General features: G+C 45.2%; 1 protein-coding gene across 3 annotated transcripts in view; it reads left to right on the top strand.

Moving 5' to 3' along the window:
• LOC146871975 (uncharacterized) overlaps positions 1 to 20611 on the top strand; it is a 326120-nt gene that overhangs the window by 290325 nt on the left and 15184 nt on the right. For all 3 annotated transcript variants that reach the window (XR_014981284.1, XM_085652793.1, XM_085652781.1), the window contains exon 7: positions 16900 to 17037. Coding sequence is in view for 2 of the 3 variants with exons in the window: in XM_085652793.1 (XP_085508919.1) it covers positions 16900 to 17037 (138 nt within the window). In the remaining variant the exon portion in view is untranslated. The remainder of the gene's footprint in view (positions 1 to 16899; positions 17038 to 20611) is intronic.

The raw sequence follows: 20611 nt of genomic DNA, 5'->3' as shown, positions 1-20611 counted from the left end.
TCCTGTTCTTCTTCTGGCGGGACAGGGTTGCCGCCGACCGCCCCCTCCGCAGGGACCTGATTTTTGGGGCGCCTATGCTCAAATGATAGTTTAGACTGGGACTTGTCAGACTTACCCATCGTGGGTACTGCCGCCTCTTGGCGTCGCACACCTCGTCCCAAAAGACTGCTAGCAGTGCCAGCCAGTACGCACCGTTGTGCAAAGTGTCTCACCTGGTGCCGCTCTCACCGGACTGTGTACCTGGGGCCCGGCTCCAATTGCGGAAGCAGCGTCGCCACTGGGTCTCCCCTCTGCAGGTGTCTCCGCTCGGCTTCGCTAAGCAGGCCCACCGTTCCGCCACTCGTGCATCCTCACTCTTCCTTCGGCTCGCCTCCGAGTGTAAGGACAGCTGTATCGGGCAAGGGGGAGGCGGGGGGGGCGATCGCCACGTTGACCCCTGCCCACTCCTCGCACTCCGCAGCCTGTTATTCAGCAGCTCTGTGGCTAAGGCTGCACTCTCTCCGCTTCCCCAGGATGGCGACTGCGGGCGTCACTCCGGGCCCCCGCTCACTGTGCACCATGCGATTTCCTGCACCCAGCCCCCCCGCGCTGATTATAGCAGCTGCTGCAGTCTGGCCCTCTAGCACCCAGGGCGGCCAACGCTCAGCTGATCTCTGGCCAACTCGATCAGCCAGTCTTCACTCCCGCAGCTGCCGCCCCGCCGCGCTCCTCTTCCGCTCCTGCCACGTCTCAGCCAGGCAACCTGCGGCTGGGGGCTCCCGGCCGTGTGATCGCCGCAGCCCGCCACTCCAGAGTGCTCCTGCTGTGTCCCCCATATGCTGCCTCCAGTACCCAGTCTCTATTGGCGCATCGCGCCTACCAATAGCGGCCAAGTCTCCTCCGGTTTAGGCCCTTCACGGCCCGAGTGTCGGCGAGTTATGGGGGTGCCGGCTGTCTCAATCGCCCCTCCCGCTATCTCCGCAGCTTGGGCCGCCCTCCGGGTGTCACTGCCTCGTCCCGTTCCAGAGCCTGGGTTGTGAAAACGGGGGTCGGCGGGTACGGGCTGCGTCCTCGCAGTCCCGCAGGCCGCACGCACAGCGACGCAAGTCCATCTGTGCGCGCACTCGAGACCGAGGATTAGCGGCCCAACGCCACTCCCAGCTCCGCCGGTTGCTGCTCCGTCCTGTCAGCGTCTATCAGCCCAGGAGTTGCGTCGCTGGGTAGCACACTGCGCCCGGCGCCAGAGTCTCTGCGTTGGATGCAGTCTTAAGGCGTGTGGGGCCGGATAAATCAAGGATTGGTATGCTGCGTGCCGGAGCACAGGGCTCAAGCAGCCATCTTCGCTGCGAGCTAAGCTCCGCCCCCATCTACTCCATTGTTAGATTGTTTTTTTTCCGCTATCTGGACGTGTATTGCTGTACTCCGGTTCGAGGAGTACCCCTCGGTGCCCAATCCACTCTACCCTCAATCGTATTGTTATTGTAAGTGTTTTTCTCTCTCCGCGTATCCATTCGATCAGGAAACTCTCCTCTTCGGTCGAAAACATTGTGGGCGGCCTTCAGGCCTAGCTGCGTTGATCCACCCCTCTGTCGATGGAAGTGACTTTGTTTCAATTCTGTCCTCGGTGCCACACAAAGTATCCTCCACCGATCTACACCGGGTCTGCAAATTGTGCTTATCACAGGAGCACGAGGATGAAGATTGCGAGGCCTGTCGTTCGTTCAGGTCCAAAAAGCCTCTTCGAGATCGTCGGGCTTGATGATGAGAAATGCAGCACCAAGGCACTCAACAGACTTTGGATATCTTTGGAGAAGAATCCGAACAGGAAGAAGCGGAGGCCTTCTCGGTCCCAGAATCAGATTCCAACCGCAAGATTGAGTTGGAGTCCGAAGACAATCCAGCGGGACAGGGTATCGTGAATACCAAAACCCCGTACCGCAAAAACTAATTTTACTAAACAGAAGGCTTCGGTACTACCTCTGTCTTCTGGCCTTGGTCGGTACCGAGACAACGTTTCTGATGCCCCACCCTTCGGCCCGGCGCCGAACAAATGGTCAAGCCTTCCGGCTCGCGATCGAGCCGAGACAAATCGCCTTCAGATCCGAAACATTCCTCTCCGAAAGACAAGTCTGGTTCAGAGCCGAAATCCTCAGTTTCAAAACAAAAGTACGCTTCGGAGCCGAAACCTTCAGCTTACAAGGACAAGTCCGGTTCAGCACCAAAACCTTTGGCGCCGAAATCAATAGAAGATGTTTCAGATTCCCTGAAACCAATTTTAGACAAATTGGATCCAAAGCAGAAAAAGCTTTACATCAATCAGACACTGGCCATATATTAACCAAAACTCCTTCCAAGAGGAAAGTCAGTTCAGAGGACACTCGATACAAGATCCCCTTTACGAAGAAGAAGGACATTGCCACAAGTCCTATCCATCCAATTTTGCCATCCCCTCTGTGGAAAACGTGTAATATTTTGCTTGGCATAAGCGACAGCCATTTTGGCTGTGGTGCCCATTTCCTTTCCTTCGTAATTCTCCCGTCCTCTGCTGCTCGTCTTTTCTGCCTGTGCTATCTATTTTAGTTGACTTCCTGACTCAGCTAAAAGCAATGTACATGCTGAGAGTTTGTAGCTGCCAGAACACCTGTTGTCAATCGTTTACTGCTGCCATAAGCATTCCTGCTCCCCCCTCCCACTTTGCTGACCATGTGGTTTTTCATCTGTCCTTGTTGTTGATAACTATTTCTAAAACGTGTTCTTTCTATTTCTGTTCACATGCTTACACTGAACAAAACCTGTATATAAGACCTGTGTTCTGTGAATTCAATGTACTACCTCCAGGCAGCACTTGAGTGTTGTGTGGATGTGGTCCCACTCATGAGTGATTAATAAACTTATTATTTATTTCCAACCTCAGTGCCGATCTCTATTTTGTTGGTCTCTGGACCAGTGGACAAGAGGGTGACCCCGCACCAGTGGTCCCCCTTTCTTAGGCACATTTCCACAGTTGGCGCCCATCGGAGACGCGGCCGCCCGAAGAAGTGCTCTTGACGGAAGATCGAAATTTCACTGAGGAAACGCACTGCACGAGGAGACCGTTGTCTTTTTTGACCCTCCAGGTGCTGCCAGTCTCGACTGGGGTTTTCTTTGGCGTAATTTTGCAGTGACCATTAGGTCAACCAGGGATCGGCAGGTGGAAGTTGGAGACTTATGTTTGGTAAGATCGCTGAAGCGGCACTCTTGATTTGTTTGGCCTAGGTCTTTTGGTTTGGATTTGTCATTCACTTTTTGCAAAAATTGAAGGCTGGTAATGTGGAGATTTTTCTCCTTTTGAAGTGATAATATTTTACACATTTTTGGTGAAACATGCCTTTCCTCAGCACACTCCATAGGTGGTGTTGCTGCTCTGGTGGTACCAAATTAAGCTTGAAAAAAATAAGTCAGCCGGCTCCCCCAGAGGGGACCCCGAATAAAGACATGTATGTCAAATATGGTATTTCTTCCTTAATGGACAGTACACTGTGGAACAAATACACAAAAAAATATTCTGATCTACAATGGCCTGTGAATGGGTCATTTGATTTTAAAAAGGTTCAATATGTAGAGTAGTGTTTATTTGAAAGAAAAAATAGACAGGATATGTTCGATTGTGTGCGTATGTGGGAGAAAGAAGTACGAGAGAGTGAAGAGAGCAGAAGTTATAGCACAAAAAGAACAATGAAAAACGATATATAAAAAAAAAAGCGCTAGAATTAAAAGAAAAGGAAAAAATAAAACAAAATCAGATAGGGAAGGTCGATTAGAGGTAAATGGCCAGTACACTATTAGGCGCCCTATTTAGCCCATACTTAATAAACCTCAGGATGACTGCATCCTATTAGATCGACCCCCACCCCGTATAAATTCCCCACTCCAAGTGCCCCTGAGGATGAGGTTTTTGATAAGGAGCATTTGTCTTCAGAAGAAAAAGATAGAAGTAAGCAAATTGGGCGGCAGACTCGCTCTACTTTATCTAGGGCAGAGAAAGATAACTTGTGGGATATTACTAGAGAGGAAGCACGTCAGACTACTACAGCAACGGCCCTACAGTTACAGTTCAGACTTGGGAAGACGCCAAACAGTTTTATTTTTGTAGAATAATTCACTTGGGAGGTAATATATGGTTGGCGGCATATTTCTAATGCAACAGAACCAGATGATATAAGTACTGATTATAAATAGTTAGGAGATGGGACTTTCCTTTTTTTGAACCTACCTGATATGATTAGACGGGTGGTCAAATTACGAGATGACACATTGCGTTTGCGAAAGGAGCAAGAATTAGCTAGGAAAAATAAAGTTGCAGAAGCAGTACAATCTCAGGCAAAGAAAGTAGATGCTTTGGTGGATACGAATAAACCTAATAGTTGTGAGTCTGCTATGAAACCTTTGTGTAAAGCTGCACCCCTGTATGTTCCTCCGAAGGGTGCGGGAACCAATAATGAATATGCAAAGGGATATTTTATATATAATTGGGTTTACACTCCTTGGAGTAGAACTGATGTGATGGCTCTTAAAGCTGCTTTGCCCGACCCCCGGAAAAATCCTGCCGCCTTCTATGAGGAGGTGGAAGGAGCCATTCGCTCCTGCACTATGACCTCTCCAGATAATATGTTCTTTGGGCTTATTTTGCCCCCTGATATGTGGAGAACAATACGCAAAATAGATGACAATGCGGCATTTGGTGACACCTGGGTGGAATTAGAAAGAATAGATGAGGAAAGGGAGCCTGCGCAGAAACCTCAGAAGGAGATATTCGATCTTCTTAAGCTATTGTGACCAAGTTGAAAACTCTCATACCCCCTAAGAAAATAGATTGGACTACGTTAGCGTCCTGTAAACAGAAAAAGGATGAGTACATTTCTGATCTCTTTTCAAGATTTGAGTAGACATTCCATGATTTTAGTGGTCAGTCATTGGCCGATGATACGGGTAAACATTTGTTTGTCGATAAATTTGTCGTTAATATGTTACCGGAAATAGCTAGTCGCTTAAAGGTCAGCGAGAGTTCTTGGACCACGTGGTCCCCAGTTTCCCTTTTGACCATGGCCCAATATTATGAATGACAGGAACAGGAAGCAAAAGGCAGGGAGGATAAGAAGGTTAAAGAATTAAAGACAAAAGTTATGTTGGCTCAAGTATAAGGTCCACCATTTAGGGGAGGTGGAAGAGGCGGACGCGCAATGTATACACCTGGAGTGCCCCCTCTCCCTCGAGCAAATTTGTGCCCTGATCGGTGTGCTTATTGTAAAGAGACTGGGCATTGGCGTTCTGAGTGCCCCCTTTTCCGAGGTCAGCATTATCAGCGGGGAAGGGGAAGTATGAGAGGACGCCCAGGGAATTCAGGAAACAGGGGAGGTACAGAAGCTGTGTCACCTGAAAGATCTGAGGAAGTCTTCCCGGACCACACGATCCCTGGTACATCTAGATATCTGCTTCGATCCAGGAAGAAAGACATTTCAGCGCAGAAAGACTGTTTGAGCCACTGTCCTGGTTGGTTAAAGACTGACTACAAAGGGGGGTAGCCTTTTAGTGACTACTCGTCTCCGCGTTAGTGAAGAAACCAACGTCTGCCCAGGACCTTAGGGCATCATCTATTTTGTTGTTTGCCGATGAAAATGAGCTCGCCTAAGAAGGAGGAGATCGCTGCGACAACGTGCAACGGCTGTACAATCTGCATCCGTGGTCTGACTGACTGCTGCCATCATCGCTATGTGGGTAGTGGAGGAAGTAATGCCTGGAGCCTCCTTACCTAATGTTACGGTTACATCTCTTGCTGCAAAAAAGCACCAGCGTTTTGATGTGCCGCAACATGAACAGGGATACCGGCAAAATCTGAGAAACTTCATTTCTTCAAATGTTGTATCAGACACACCAGCTAAGCAATGCTACTAAGTGTTGGGTTTGTGGCAAGATTCCTCCTCATCAGAACATAAAAGGAATCTCGTTGTCACCGCTGCCGTTCTCTCACAATGGCTCATGCCCAGCTTGGTTCAAACTTCTATATGCCTCTAATGAACAAAGTCTGCTACCCCAATGAAGATGGGTAACCACAAGCAAAAGAGACTGCTTTAGAAATGGAAGAATATAGTAAAGGAAGTGCAGCAACAAACTATGTGTATCCAAATTCTAGGTCGGCTAAAGGAAATGGACCCCTTGTTATCTCTGTTGCCATGACCACTGGCCCCCTTTGTGTACAAAGTACAGACGATGTGCCAGTGGGCCATAGTAACTGTACTACAATGTTGCAGATGTCAATGAGAAGCCGAAGCAGCTTCCTTGCATCACGTCCCACTTAATTTTGTTTCTGGAACTAAGGCATACTACTTCCTACATCCAGGCTGGTCTGAACCTGTTACATAGCCTTCCTTCTACTACCTGTGTTTTTAGCTCCCCCAACCTACCATCAAGATTTGCAATTGTTCGATCACCATGCTGGTAATAGGGGAAAATGTGCAATCGATGTCTCTGTAGTCGACCAGACAGAGACCACATGGGAACAATATATACTTTAACACAGGATTCTTCTTCTTTGTTGGCCCAGTACAGAACAGTAAGCTGCTCCGTCGCCTCACCCGTACAATGGAAGCAGTGATCAATCAGACAACTGCAGCTTTAGGGAACTTGACAGACGAACAAGCATCGATCCGCATGGTTGCTTTGCAGAAAAGACTTGTTCTAAATGTTATTCCCGCTGATCGAGGTGAAGCATGCTGTATCATCGGATTCAGCTGTTTTGTCTTCACACCGGACAATTCACCTTCTGTATATGCGTTCATCTCCAAACTACACAAAATAGCCACTAAGATACATCAAGCTTCAGGAACATGGACTTGGGCTGGATGGTTCTGGAGCGTAGCGTATTTTCTGTAAGGGGTTTAAAAATAGTATCGGCCTTGTTCATAATTATTACAATTCTCTTCTTATTGTTTATGTATCCAATGCGGGCCAATGCTTTGTTCCCTCTGCATTTACACTTGTACTACTTGTCTACCATCTAAAACGAATGTCCAAAATGTAAATGCCCGTTTAGCAATAGACCGAGAAGTCAACAAGATAATGCTAATTGATATACATGACATTTATCGTACCCATTTAGAAGCATAAGAAAATGTCTTCGCTTATGCCAAAAGGGAAAACGTGTAATATTTTACTTGGCATAAGCGACAGCCATTTTGACTGTGGTTTCCATTTCCTTTCCTTCATAATTCTTCCGTCCTATGCTGCTCGTCTTTTTCTGCCTGTACTATCTATTTTAGTTGATTTCCTGACTCAGCTAAAAGCAATGTACGTGCTGAGAGTTTGTAGCTGCCACAACACCTGGTCTCATATGTTAACTGTCAATCATTGACTGCTGCCATAAGCATTCCTGCTCTCCCTCCCACTTTGCTGACCATGTGGTTTTTCATCTGTCCTTGTTTGCTGATAACTATTTCTAAAATTTGTTCTTCCTATTTCTGTTCACACTGCTTACACTGCACAAAACCTGTATATAAGACCTGTGTTCTGTGAATTCAATGTACTACCTCCAGGCAGCACTTGAGTGTTGTGTGGACGTGTTCCCACTCATGAGTGATTAATAAACTTGTTATTTATTTTTAACTTCAGTGCCGATCTCTATTTTGTTGGTCTCTGGACCCGTGGACAAGAGGGTGACCCTGCACCAGTGTGCCCACTTTTAGGCACATTTCCACACCTCCGCCACCTTCACCTTTACCAATACTGCCAGGCTTAGACCCATTACACATAACACCACAGTTCTCCACACACAGCCTGATTTAGGGGACAGGGATGATGATGATAATGTTCCTTTACCTACAGATCCGTGGGATGATTATAATATTGATCCTCCCATGGATAATGATCCTGACCTATACCCTGCAAAACCTTCAGATGATAATGTATCATATCTGGTGCTAATTTCCAGAGCAGCAGCATATCATGGGGTTACACTGCCTAAAGAGACCTTAGATGACGATATTTTATTTGAGACACTAGGGTCTTCACACAGTTGGTCAGTCTCCCTATGTTAAAAGGCATGATGAGACATGCAGATGACATCTTTAAGGACCCTGTTCGTGCAATAATTTTAACACCTAAGGTTGATGAAAAACTTAAATCATCACACTCTGATCTGGTTTTTATTAAAGGACGCTAGATTCCCTGGTATTTCCGACGCTCGTAAAAGAGCTAACTCACAGACATCTGGGGATGCCTTCCCCAGATAAAGAATCTAAGCTTATTGATGCATCTGGTAAAAGGGTAGATGCTCAAACTGCTAATCACTGGTGCATTGCCAACACGCAGGGGCTATTAGCTAGGTATGACAGGGCACACTGAGATGAGATGGAAGGTCTAGTTCAGTATCTCCCAGAAGAGCACAAGAAAAAGGCACATGAGCTTGGTCAAGAAGGGAAGCTCATTTCCAACTATTCTATTAGATGTGCTCTTGATGCTGCTGACACTGCAGCAAGAGTAGTTAACACCAGCATTCTCTTATGTCGACATGCCTGGCTTAGAATTTAGGGCTTTAAACCAGAAGTCCAAAAGGACATTCTAAACACTCTTTTTAACAAACAACAACTTTTCGGACCTCAGGTTGATGAAGCTTTAGAAAAGATGAAAAAAGACATGGACATGGCGAAATCCATGGGAGCACTTTAGATTCCTCCAAGCAGAGGCTCATGTTGGCGCTCATTCTATAGAGCAGGATCTAAAAGTGCACCTAACCCTTCCTCGTACACCTCCAACATGCAACCTTCTTCCAGTAGAGGCTTCTTTAGCGCAGAGGAAACAATTTTAGAGGTAAGGGCATGCCAACACGTAACTCCCCTTCCCCCAATAAGCAGTACCTTGCCAATGCTTCCCCCCGATCATCTAGCACCTGTCGGGGAAAGGGTTTAACAATTTCTCCCCATTTGGAAATCCATAACAAATGGGTATTAGACATTATTCAACATGGTTATTGCTTGGAGTTCACCCGCAATCCTCCCAACATTCCACCTCGCACTCACAAATTCTCGTCAGCACCAGCACAAGCTCTTTTAACAAAAGCAGCTATAGAACCAGTTCCATTACAGTACCAAGGTTCAGGGGTGTACTCTGTGTACTTTCTAATCCCCAAGAAGGAAGGCTCCTTAAGACCATTTTTGGATCTAAGGACATTCAACCTGTACATACTTTCAGAACATTTCCACATGGTCATGCTTCAACAGGTCCTTCCACTGCTACAGCAAGGCAATTTTATGTCCACACTAGACTTAAAAGACGCATACTTTCATATTCCGGTTCACCCAGCTCATCGCAAATACCTCAGATTTGTGATAGCAGGAAAACAATATCAATTCAAGGTACTCTCGTTCGGAATAATTACTGCTGTCAGAGTATTCACAAAATGTCTGGCAGTAGTGGCGGAAAATCTCAGAAGACAACAGATTCATGTCTTCCCATATCTGGACAACTGGCTCATCAAAGCCAGCACACACCAAAAGTGTCTACACCACACTCGGACTACACTAGACCTACTCTACCAATTGGGTTTCACACTCAATGCTCAAAAGTCTCACCTTCAGCCTTCACAAATGCAGTCTTATCTGGGAGCCACTCTAAACACTTGCTCAACTCTAGCCTCTCCCAATGTAGCCAGAATTCAGAATATTCAAACTCTGCTAATACAGTTTCAGGACAATCAATACTTAGCAGTTAGGACGTTCATGCAACTGCTAGGGAGGATGGCATCATGCATCGCGATAGTGCCTTATGCAAGATTGCACATGCGTCCTCTACAGGAGTGCTTAGCACGTCAATGCAATCAGTTTCAGGGTCAATTAACAGATCTAGTGTTGGTAGACAGCTGCACCAATCGCTCTCTGCAGTGGTGGAACACATCAAACGTATCAAAAGGGTGGTTCTTTATCGGCCCTGTTCCACAGATCATGCTAACAGCAGACTCATCCCTCACAGGTTGGGGTGCCCATCTTCACATCTTGACAATTCAAGGTCTATGGGACAGCAAGTACAAAGCTCTGCACATCAACTATCTGGAGCCTCTTGCTGTATATCTAGCACTGAAAGCTTTTCAGTTTCCTCTAATAGGGAAAGTTGTCCTAGTCCGCACCGACAACATGACCGCAATGTACTATGTACAAAAACAGGGTGAACACATTTTCTGCAATTGTCATGCCTCTCTCAATCAATTTGGTGTTGGGCAATTCATCACAGAGTCCATCTTCTGGCAGAACACCTCCCAGGAGTGGACAAACCGATTGCGGACCTCCTAAGCAGAAGACTGCAACAAATTCATGAGTGGGAACTTCACTCCCTGGTTCTCCTTCCATACTTCCAAGAATGGGGATTCCCACAAATAGACCTGTTTGCCACAGTATACAACTCAAAATGCCCAAACTTCGCCTCCAGGTTCCCACACCCTCTATACAAAGGCTATGCCCTAGGGATGAATTTGTCAGGGATATTTGCCTACGCTTTTCCGCCTCTGCCTCTCCTTCCATTTCTGGTTTGGAAGCTCAGACAAACATCCCTCACACTGGTGCTAGTAGTTCCCTCTTTGTCTCGTCAACCGTGCTTCACGACACTTTTAGTGTCACAGTAGTTCCACATCATAAGCTACATCTCAATTCCAGTCTTCTCGCGTAGAACCATGGAGAAGTCAGACATCCAAATCCCAAGGAGCTCAATCTAGCGATTTGACTCCTGAAGTCATAGAGTTTGGTTATCTTAACTTGCCACCAGAATGTTTGACCATTCTTAAGAAAGCCTATTGCCAGAGCATGCTATGCAGCTAAATGGAAAATATGTGTTGTGTATTGTACTAATAACAATATTGATCCACTAGATGCATCTCCTCAAAAAGGCATTTGTTACCTTCTGCATTTACAGCGTGCTGGTTTAGGCTACACTTCCACTTGTTTGCATCTTGCAGCAGTAGCTACAAATTTGCAAAACAGACAGTATCTATCTTTGTTCAAGGTTCCAGTAATTAAACCCTTTATGGAGGGCCTTAAGAGAGTTATACCATCCAGGGTATCTCCAGCACCAGTTTGGAATCTGACATTGTGCTTACATGGCTCATGGGTCCACCTTTTGAGCCATTACACAATTGTCCGCTACAGTTTTTTTCATGGAAAGCGACCTTCCTCATTCCGATCACTTTATTGAGAAGAGTTGGAGAGCTACAAGCTTTAACCTTAGAAGAACCCTTCTTTCAACTTTATAGAGACAGGGTAGTGCTTCGTACCAACCCAAAGTTTCTTCCTAAAGTAGTTTCTGCTTCCATCTCAACCAATCAGTTTAGTTGCCTGTGTTCTTTCCTCAACCTGATTCGGTAGCAGAAGGAGCTCTTCATACTCTTGATGTCAGAAGAGCGCCATTGTACAACATTGAAAGAACAAAGGATTTTCGCAAAAGAAAACAATTGTTTGCTGCATTTGCTACACCTCACAAAGGCAATCCCATTTCTGAATCTGGTACTGCAGGATGGATTGTTAAGTGCATTCAAACCTGCTATACTAAAGCTAAACAAACTTTATCTATACCTCCTAGAGCGCATTCCACTCGTAAAATAGGAGCGTCCATGTCCTTTTTAGGTAACATCCCTATAGCTGACATTTGTAAAGCAGCAACATAGTCCACACCGCACACTTTTACCAAACATTACTGTGTGGATGTCTTAGCATGTCAACAAGCCAATGTAGAGCAGGCAGTGCTAAAAACTCTTTCTCAAACTTCTGGAACATCCACTGGTTAGCCACCGCTTTGGGAGAATACTGCTATATTTTTATGCAAAGCATGTGTATCTACAGCACACATGCCTCAAATGGATTATGCTACTTGCCCAGTAAGCATCTGTTCTTGGCATGCAGAGCTGTAGATTCACATGCGCCCTCCCACCTCCCCGGCACCTGTAGCCGGTGCAGTTTTGCATTATTTAAATTATATACGCATGGACCTCTCCATACTACACTTACTTACTCCATTCTCACCCTCTGCGGGAAAACAATCGGGAAAACAATCTAATAATGGAGTTGATGCCCATGCGCACTATCACCGAAAGGAAGAGTCACCTTACCTTGTGACTAGGAAAGACTTCTTAGAAGAAAAACAGCTTGCAAACATCCGGACCCAACTCTGGATGGCAGGAGTATGCAAAGCATGTGAATCTACAGCTATACATGCCAAGAATAGATGCTTACTGGGTAAGTAGCATAATCTTTATTACAAACAGTCACAAACACTTTGAAATATCTCCTACCCGGAGATATAATCACAATACACACAATATTTTGATAGTAGACGCCTAAGTAGCACAAATACACAGTGGTCCCTGGGGGAGACTAAATCATATGCTAATAAAGTGGAATGCAAACCACGACATAAGCCGAGCCTGGATCCAGAAGACGTAGAAGAGCTGGGGGCCCAAGGAATCACCTGAGGTAAGTACACAGGAACCCCACGGAGGCCGTGTGCAGAGTGGGAACACGACCACGTGCTCAATACGAGTCAATGGGTAAGCCGCAGTTGCAGTTTTTAAGAAGGGAGACCATTTCCAGAGGACCCTGAAGAAACCTGTGGAAGATGAATACCCCGGGACGTCAGAAACTGCAGTAGACCACAATGGAGGACTTCAGTGTAGATGTCGCTGGCGAAGAAGGTGTAACCCATAGGTGGATTCAAGATGAGAGGTGCCTACAAGCAGAGGGGCACAGGAGACGATTGCCTACTGATCTCAGCGATGCAGGAGAGTTGACGGTGACCTTGGCGCTGTAGCTGTGCGTACCAGATGATGTTGTGGAAGACCAGGAGCCGTTCACAAACTGTCCCACGTTTGATGTCCTGAGCCAGGGGGTTCGGTGTCCGTAAGCACTAACAAGCCTTGGCAACGGCAACAAACTTAGTAGATGAAAAGGGTGCAATGTCGGGACCAGCAAGGTCCAAGTGACTAATCACGAGCAGGTAAGTCAGAGCAGGCCCCGAGCAAGCAGGGGAGCTCACTTGAGCCAAAGATGACCCACAGGCCGGAGGCACAGGAGTCGCAAGGGGGCCTTGAGCCAGGATGACGGCCGACGGTGCAGAGGATGCGGTGAGAATGAAGATTTTGGTAGCAAGAAATGCTTGAGGCTGGAGGATCTTGGAGCCCGAAGATATCTGTAGGAGAGAGTCAACAAGCCTTGGCAACGGCAAGTCGACGTGGTGCACAGGGTTACTGCTATAGCAGTTCAGACGAGGGATACTGGCTTCAAACTAGCTGTGAAGACAGTGCAGGCCCTGCAGGAGTTGCAGAACCACCACCTGTGTTGCTGAACCTTTCGGAGTCCATGAGAGCTCTGGAAAAGCATGCTGGTCAGCTTCGTTGAGGTGCCTTCAGATGCAGGGGAGTGACTCCTTCACTCCAAGGGAGATATTTTTGGGTGTCTTGGATGTCCACAGGCCTGTAGAAGAACCTGTATGGAGCAGAGGCACGGACAATACAGAAGACAAGACCAGTAGCAGCAGGAGTCTTCCCAGTTGCAGTCTCGGTTCCCAAGGCGAAGTCCAACGAATTCCAAAGTGCCCAGACAGTTGAAGATGCAGTGGTCTTCTGCTCCCTGAACTGGTTCCAACTGGAGTATGCAAGGAGGGCACCAAATGTGCCCTTCCAAGCAGTCTAGTGGCGCTGGCAAAAGGCCCCACCCTGGCCCAATACACTGGGTCCTGTAAAGGGAGGTGGTCACACCTCCCTGTGACAGGAAACCTATTGTCCTTCCTTCCCCTGCTCGAGCTTGCCTCAGCAGCAGGAGGGAAGAATCGTATCTCTGTTCAGCAGCAGTCATAGTTTGCTGTCCGGGTCCAGAAGACTGGTACGGGGAGCACTGAGGGCTTCCCGGAGGAGAATTACAGTGCATGGAATCATACCCCAACACCATAGTGTTGGGGTATGATTCCAACGTGTTCCATACCAAACACACCAGGTTTCGTTACAGCCAGTTTAGAGTTGGCTATCGCGTAATGACGCATGGCCACTTTATGTATCGTAATGGCTTATGCACTTACAACCCGGGAGAATGGACTCTGGATTGTACGGGTGTCCTGCTCATGCCAGGGGCACCCTCACACTTAAAACTAAACACCGTGCCTGCAGGATTGATGGGCCTGCCTTAGGGGTGGCTTATAGGTTTTAAGTGCAGTGACCTCAGATAAAAGAAACGTATATCTGTCCTAAGTGGTCCATCTTACACAGGCTGCAATGGCAGGTCTGTAGTCACAATTTGAGTGGTCTCCCATGCTTCAGCCCATGGGGGACCCTGGGATATTTATGCCCTGGGTACCTTAGTACCATATACTAGGGACTTAAAGAGGTACACCAGTAGCCAATCTGGGGGTACCTAAGTACTCACCATAGTCCAATTCAGGGTAGAAGCACAGAGACTGGGTCCTGATTAGCAGAATCCCAGTCAGACTAGTCAGAAAAACATGATGATACCAGCAAAAAGTGGGGGTGACCATGAAAGCAGATTCTACATTCTTAGAGAGGGTATTGCAAGGAGCCTCACAGTGACAGTCTTCTACATCCAGGGACTGTCATAGGAAGTACCCTACACCCCATCAACATCCTTGTTTACTACAGTAATCTGTGGCATTCCCTAGAACACAATATCTCTCTACAGGCATTAAAACCCTGTAATATCAAACCACCAATATAGGCCAATTGGCTTGAACGTATGATTTTCACTATAAATAAGTCAGGGTTCCAACTGTATAATAATTTGCCATAATAAACTGTTCATAATGAACCAATCAGGGCTATACCGTTTATGATTGACTCATCGTCTTAACCAACTCATGTGTACTGTATTGAACATAAGCTTTCCTTCAAAGGGAATCATCAAGTGTAAAATCAGAAATTTAGAATTCTGTAGAAATATGACAAAATTAAACAACATATAGCCCCTCCCAAGAATTTTAAGACCCCTTGCCTATTGGAATCATCTATGAAAATACATGTAACACTGTATCTGCCTACAGATTTTAATAAAGTGTCGTAACAATCGACTTTTAAAGGCATATTTACTTGGACATGCAATAACTCTTGACTTACTGTTTTTGCCATAAACTTTCGTAATATACTAGATTAGCCCCATGATAGCTGATATAACTTCCCAGTGAACTAAACCGGCCCTACAGCCTTTATCAATTGATTGTCACCATAGAGAAGACCTACTGCATTTGCCTCAAAGCAACCATTAGTATACAATCATAAAATGATATGTATATGTACAAAATTACACCTGACAAAACGAATATGCACCCCCTCCTAAAACGGCATGACAGAGATTCTCCAAGCTCAGCTCTACCCCCAGGGTCACAACCTAACCCTTGCCTACTATAGCTGTCTGCGAGGATCCATGCAATGCTTTGCCTATTCACAGGCTTTAACACCGTGTAATTACAATCCTACTATTTGTCATAATCTTCGTATTGACATAACTTCTTTCAAATGAACAAATCGGGCCTGCAGAGTTTGTCAGTGGCTTGTCACCATAACGAAGTCTTAAACAAAACACTGTGATCCAGCATGCCACATAGTCATTATAAGATGCAATAGTGCACGACAAAATATATAATTCCATTCAGCAGGCCTGGTTTCAAGTTTCTTTATTTAATTTCTTCTTTAAAATCAGCGTAGCCAACGCGTTTCGTCCCTACGGACTTCCTCAGGGCAGAATTGAAATAAAAGGGGCTTATTCTTGTACTTCTTATGTCCCACATTGGCCTGCAGTTGCTAATTTGGCACACTCTTAACACAGGCTTGTAAACAGCCTTGGGCCCCTCTTGGACATTAATCAAACTTTGAACACTAAAATCTATATTAAAATACTATATGCTCTGAATGTTAATAAAATAGATTTTCCCGTAAATGGGCTTTTCCCACGAAGTTCAAGCTACAGACATAATTGTATTAACTAAAAGAAATTGCAAGGGGTCCAAAACTCCACTTCCAGATTTCTCCTGCAGCGTAAACGTTGTCCCTACATTACTCCCAATGACTTCTGCTTTTTCTTCGGACTGCCTTTACAGCACTGCACAGACCACTCCTGTGAAGTGGACCATAGTTGCTGCTGTGTTCATTACACATCCACTGAACTGTAACCCATTCCGTGGAGCCCCTTCTTATTGTTGCCCTCCTATTACTCCTATAGAATCCAACTCTTGGTGGATCACCAACTGCAGCACTCAACAGGCCTTTGGTTGCTAGCCTCACTGGTAGGTCCTAATAACCATCAGTCAAACAGTTTTACATCATGTGACACACCAGACTCATGGTTCATCATTTTTCTCATAGGCTGTCCCCCCTAGTCCTGAAGAAGACCCGCTGTGATTCCTCTTGGATCACACACTCCTTGGGTCGAAACATCGACGTGTCTACACAATCTGTTCCCTACTCTCTCCACTCCACGTGAAAAGCAGAACTGTGTATGGACTGGAGATTCAAGTTCATAGGGATTTATGTCTACTGAATGAACATTTTAGATGCATCTTGTACAGCACTGTACATTTTATTCAGTTAAAGCACGTTGTCACTTATAGATCACCTTATCACAGATTAGTTTACCTTGCGTCGTTTATCAATTTTGTTTTGTTTTCTGTGACAGCCTGATTGTTACCACCAGATAAAATTGTAAAAAGAAAAATGAAATAAGTTGCTAATACAATTCCTTTTGATTACGTCAAACTAGGTGTGTTCTTTCTTCATGTATAAATGTTTATGACCAGTTTAAATTCATTATTCTACTCCTGACAGAACCTACTTTAGCATAGATTTCAGATACCCAGGTTCTCAGGGTCACTGGGTAACCCCATTATACTTGATGTATGTTTCATGTTTTGTAGGCCAATATTAAAGCAAATAAAGCCGCTGACAGGACTGACCTTCAAGATTTGCTCATAACTGTGGCACAAGAAGTGGCTGCGAACACTCCAGATGTGAGAACTGCTGCAATTTTAAGAAAAAAAGAAGAAATTGAGCGTGTAAGTACATATACTTTTTTCATCAGATGTGTTCTTTTCAGCATTGATAACGTAGTGAACTGTCCAGATGATCAGAACTCCTGGGGAAGTGAAATCCTCATTTTCATTGGCATTTCCTGTCATTTCGTGCCATTTAATGAATATTGTAACACCATACATACAGGAGTAACATGCACTGATGCATATTGATGACTAAAAATTAATATAACATGTTTGATCAAAAAACAATATGCAGACAAAAATCAGTCATTTAATAAGGGATGACTGGGGTGGAGAGGGTTTAGTAACCGAGCACAATAATCCAATAATTTCTTTTAACCATTTCTTCATATGAAATGGAAGGGCTTGGGAATGGGATACTGGTTAAGTACAAGTTCTCTTGTTTGTAGAAATTCTTCTGCACAGAAGGTAAGCATATTAAAAAGACAGGAACTCAAAGTTGTGTGGGATGACCTAAGCAGACAAATTGTCTGTCTCACGGACCATCCAGACATTAAAAGTTGGAGCTCTACTTTTAATCACTAGAGTAAATATGTCCTAGGCTGGTAGATCAGACATACTCATCTTTAGAGTTCCTTAAATAATGTGGAGGAACTCTGGCATGGGAAGAGGTGACTATTAGGATCCGTGATTGGATGCCTGATGTTAATTTCGACTCATAACTTACTGTTTAATAAGAATGCATGCATGTGACTAGCTGCCAGATCATTTTGTAGGTCTGTGATTGAAAAGGAACGTAAAAAGTCTGCTGCCGTAAAGGAAAGGTTCAATTCTATTAAGGACACAAAGCTGTAGCAGGGTTTCTGTTTAGAAACAGAACTGTGCCTTGGGATAACAGGACGTCGGAATGTAGGGACTGAGTCTCTCTACCACATCAGTACCTGCAGGCGCAATTCCGCCAAGCTCACAGTGCCTCACCTAAACTCCTAACCTTCCTAGAGTAACAGGGTAATTTGGCAACCTAGAACATACCCTCAAGTCCCCAACTAGAAACAGATCATCACCTTTCGTTTCTGACTCGTACACCTCCATAATAAACAAAAAAGACATGGAGAAAGTTTACAGTACTTATTGAAACTATTGTAGTTTATTATGAAGTAGTTGTGCTGCGATTAGAAAACATACAACTAAGCAGAGTAATTAACATTACTAGCAAACTGTATTCTATGAAGAGCCCTACCATGGCAAACGATATATCTGTCTAGGCCTACCCTTACTTTATGAGCACAGGGATATATCCGTGATCTCTGGGATTAGCATCAGACCCCATACCTGGTATTTGTTGCTAGGTGGTCCGCAACATAATTGTATAGTCAGTTTACGCAAGGCTAGTGCGCCTGTTCCAAGACCTTTTCTCTCTGCTGAAATTATCCTCTCTGCTTTCCAAGGGGGCAGCTCATAGTTTATATGATAAGTACTCCTATGTTGGAAAGCAGCAGCTGTGCTACAGTGTCGAGTCTAAAACATTAGGAGATGTTGCTGACCGGGCACTGAAAACAGTACACCATGTTGCTCGACCTTGTATGAAATGTTCAGACTGAATCCTTAGAAGAAGAATACATACCATGTGCAGTGTAATTATTTCTAAATTAATATCATGGCACAAAACAAATCTGTTATTTATTCTAAGAGTTTTATATAGCGCGAACAAGACCCTTACAGGTATCAGAGCGCTTTACATGGCCGGTATAGGTGACAGAAATGTACAGTATAGGTTAAAATAATACAGAAGCAGAAGCTATAACAGACTAGCAGATATACAACGCATGATTCAATAGTTCAAGTGAATTTGGCCAAGAGAATCAATTTCACTTATTTTTTTAAACCAGACGTAGATGAGTTCTGTCTTGTTTCTGGGGGCAAGGCATTCCAAATCCTGGGAGCCATTCCTGAGAAAGTTTGGTTGTATGTTTTCTTCTTGGTAAATCTTTGTGGTTTCAGTAAAAAATAAAGGAGCTCCTGTTAGTTCTGTTACCACCTGATAGTACCAGTTTCTCCGCTAGGTATCTCAGGGTTTTGTGATGCAATGCCTTGTGTGTCATACAGGCGATTTTCAGATGGATTCTGGCCTCAAAAGGTAGCCAGTTGAGGGCTCGAAGGTCAGGGGAGATGTGACAGTTTCTTTTGGAGCCTGTGATGAGTCTGTCGGCTGCGTTGATTGAGGCTCTTAGCGGGGCCGTCGTCGATCTGAGAAGGCCACAGAGAGCGACACTCCCATACTCCACTCTGGGGATTACTAGAGCCTGTACTGACTGTTTGAGTTAGCGGGAAGGAAGGGTTTCAGTCTTCTCAGGGTATTCAGCTGAAAATGTGCTCTTTTAGTCGCAGCACTGATGTGTTTCTACATATTAAACTTTTTATCCAGTTATTCCTAGGGATTTCGCGGAGTCGATAATGATAGGTTGACCGTCGAGTGCTGTTAAATGCTTCATCCACCTGCGAATGATGGTTGATTGGCTATGTTTGACTGTGCAAAGCAAAGGCAGCTTAAAACGTGTAATACGCAAAACTAAGGGAGAACCATAGTGGGTCCAAAAGGGAATTTACTACAAAGGTGAAGATTATGCGGTTTTCCTTTATTGATTAATTGCTCAGCAGCCCAAAAATAAAACATAACCATTTAACAACAGAAGGACTACATATACTATGACTCCTTAAAACAACAAAAGTTAAATCGACATCTTGTCAACCCCTATAAGACAGTCCTCAAGGAAAGCTTTTCCTCTTTCCTGTGTGTCAACATTGTCCCTTAAGTGTACATCTTCTACCGGTAATCCTGTTTCTACTCTGTTCCTGCTGGAGAGAACAAGCAAAAGTCCTTGTGAAACCTTTTCATATTACGCTAAACAGATCAAACATATCAACAATGCCTCATGGCGAACTTTGACGAAACACTCATTAAAAAATATATATACTTCTCCCATAAGACGATGATGATTTCAAACTCTGTGTGGAAGGACAGTTCCATGATCTCCGGGTGGGACAATCCTTGTCTCCAGGTCTTTAGCAATATTGACTATTTTCCTTCACAACAGCTAGGAAATTTTACATTCTGTATCAGAACCGAGGGTCAGAATATGCAGGTTTAAACCTTACAGACTACCAATGATGTCAACCCCATCACCAGCTTAAAGTAAAACTTTCAAAGCATAGAATCTGAGGACCAGTCAGCTGCATACAAAATATATACCAGGCAGCTCTCCAAAGAAAAAGGGTCTCAAGGTGCTTGGGTTGGGGCGTGAGGGGCGGTGGGGGGGAATGCTGATCCATCGAAGGCAACTGTGGTTCAGTAAAAGAGTCAGGTCTTGAGGTCCTTTCTGAGTTGAGGCCGCGACGGTGATTGCCTGAGGTGGAGAAGTAGGTTGTTCCAGGTCTTTTCTGTGACGTAGGAGAAGAATCTTCCTCCGGACGTGGTCTTGCGGATTTGTGGGACAGTGGCCAGTGCTTGTTGACCAGAGTGGAGGTCTCTGGTGGGTGCATGGAATGTGAGGCTGTGGTTGAGGTACGCAGGTCCCGCGTTGTGCAAGGCTTTGTAGGTGTGTGTGTGTGTGAGGGACTTGAAGGGGATTATTTT

The sequence above is a fragment of the Triturus cristatus genome, chromosome 1_1 (assembly GCF_964204655.1).
Source record: "Triturus cristatus chromosome 1_1, aTriCri1.1, whole genome shotgun sequence".
NCBI classification, from domain to species: Eukaryota; Metazoa; Chordata; class Amphibia; order Caudata; family Salamandridae; genus Triturus; species Triturus cristatus.
Note: the sequence above shows the minus strand (reverse complement) of the source record. Positions and strands in the feature narration are given on the sequence as shown.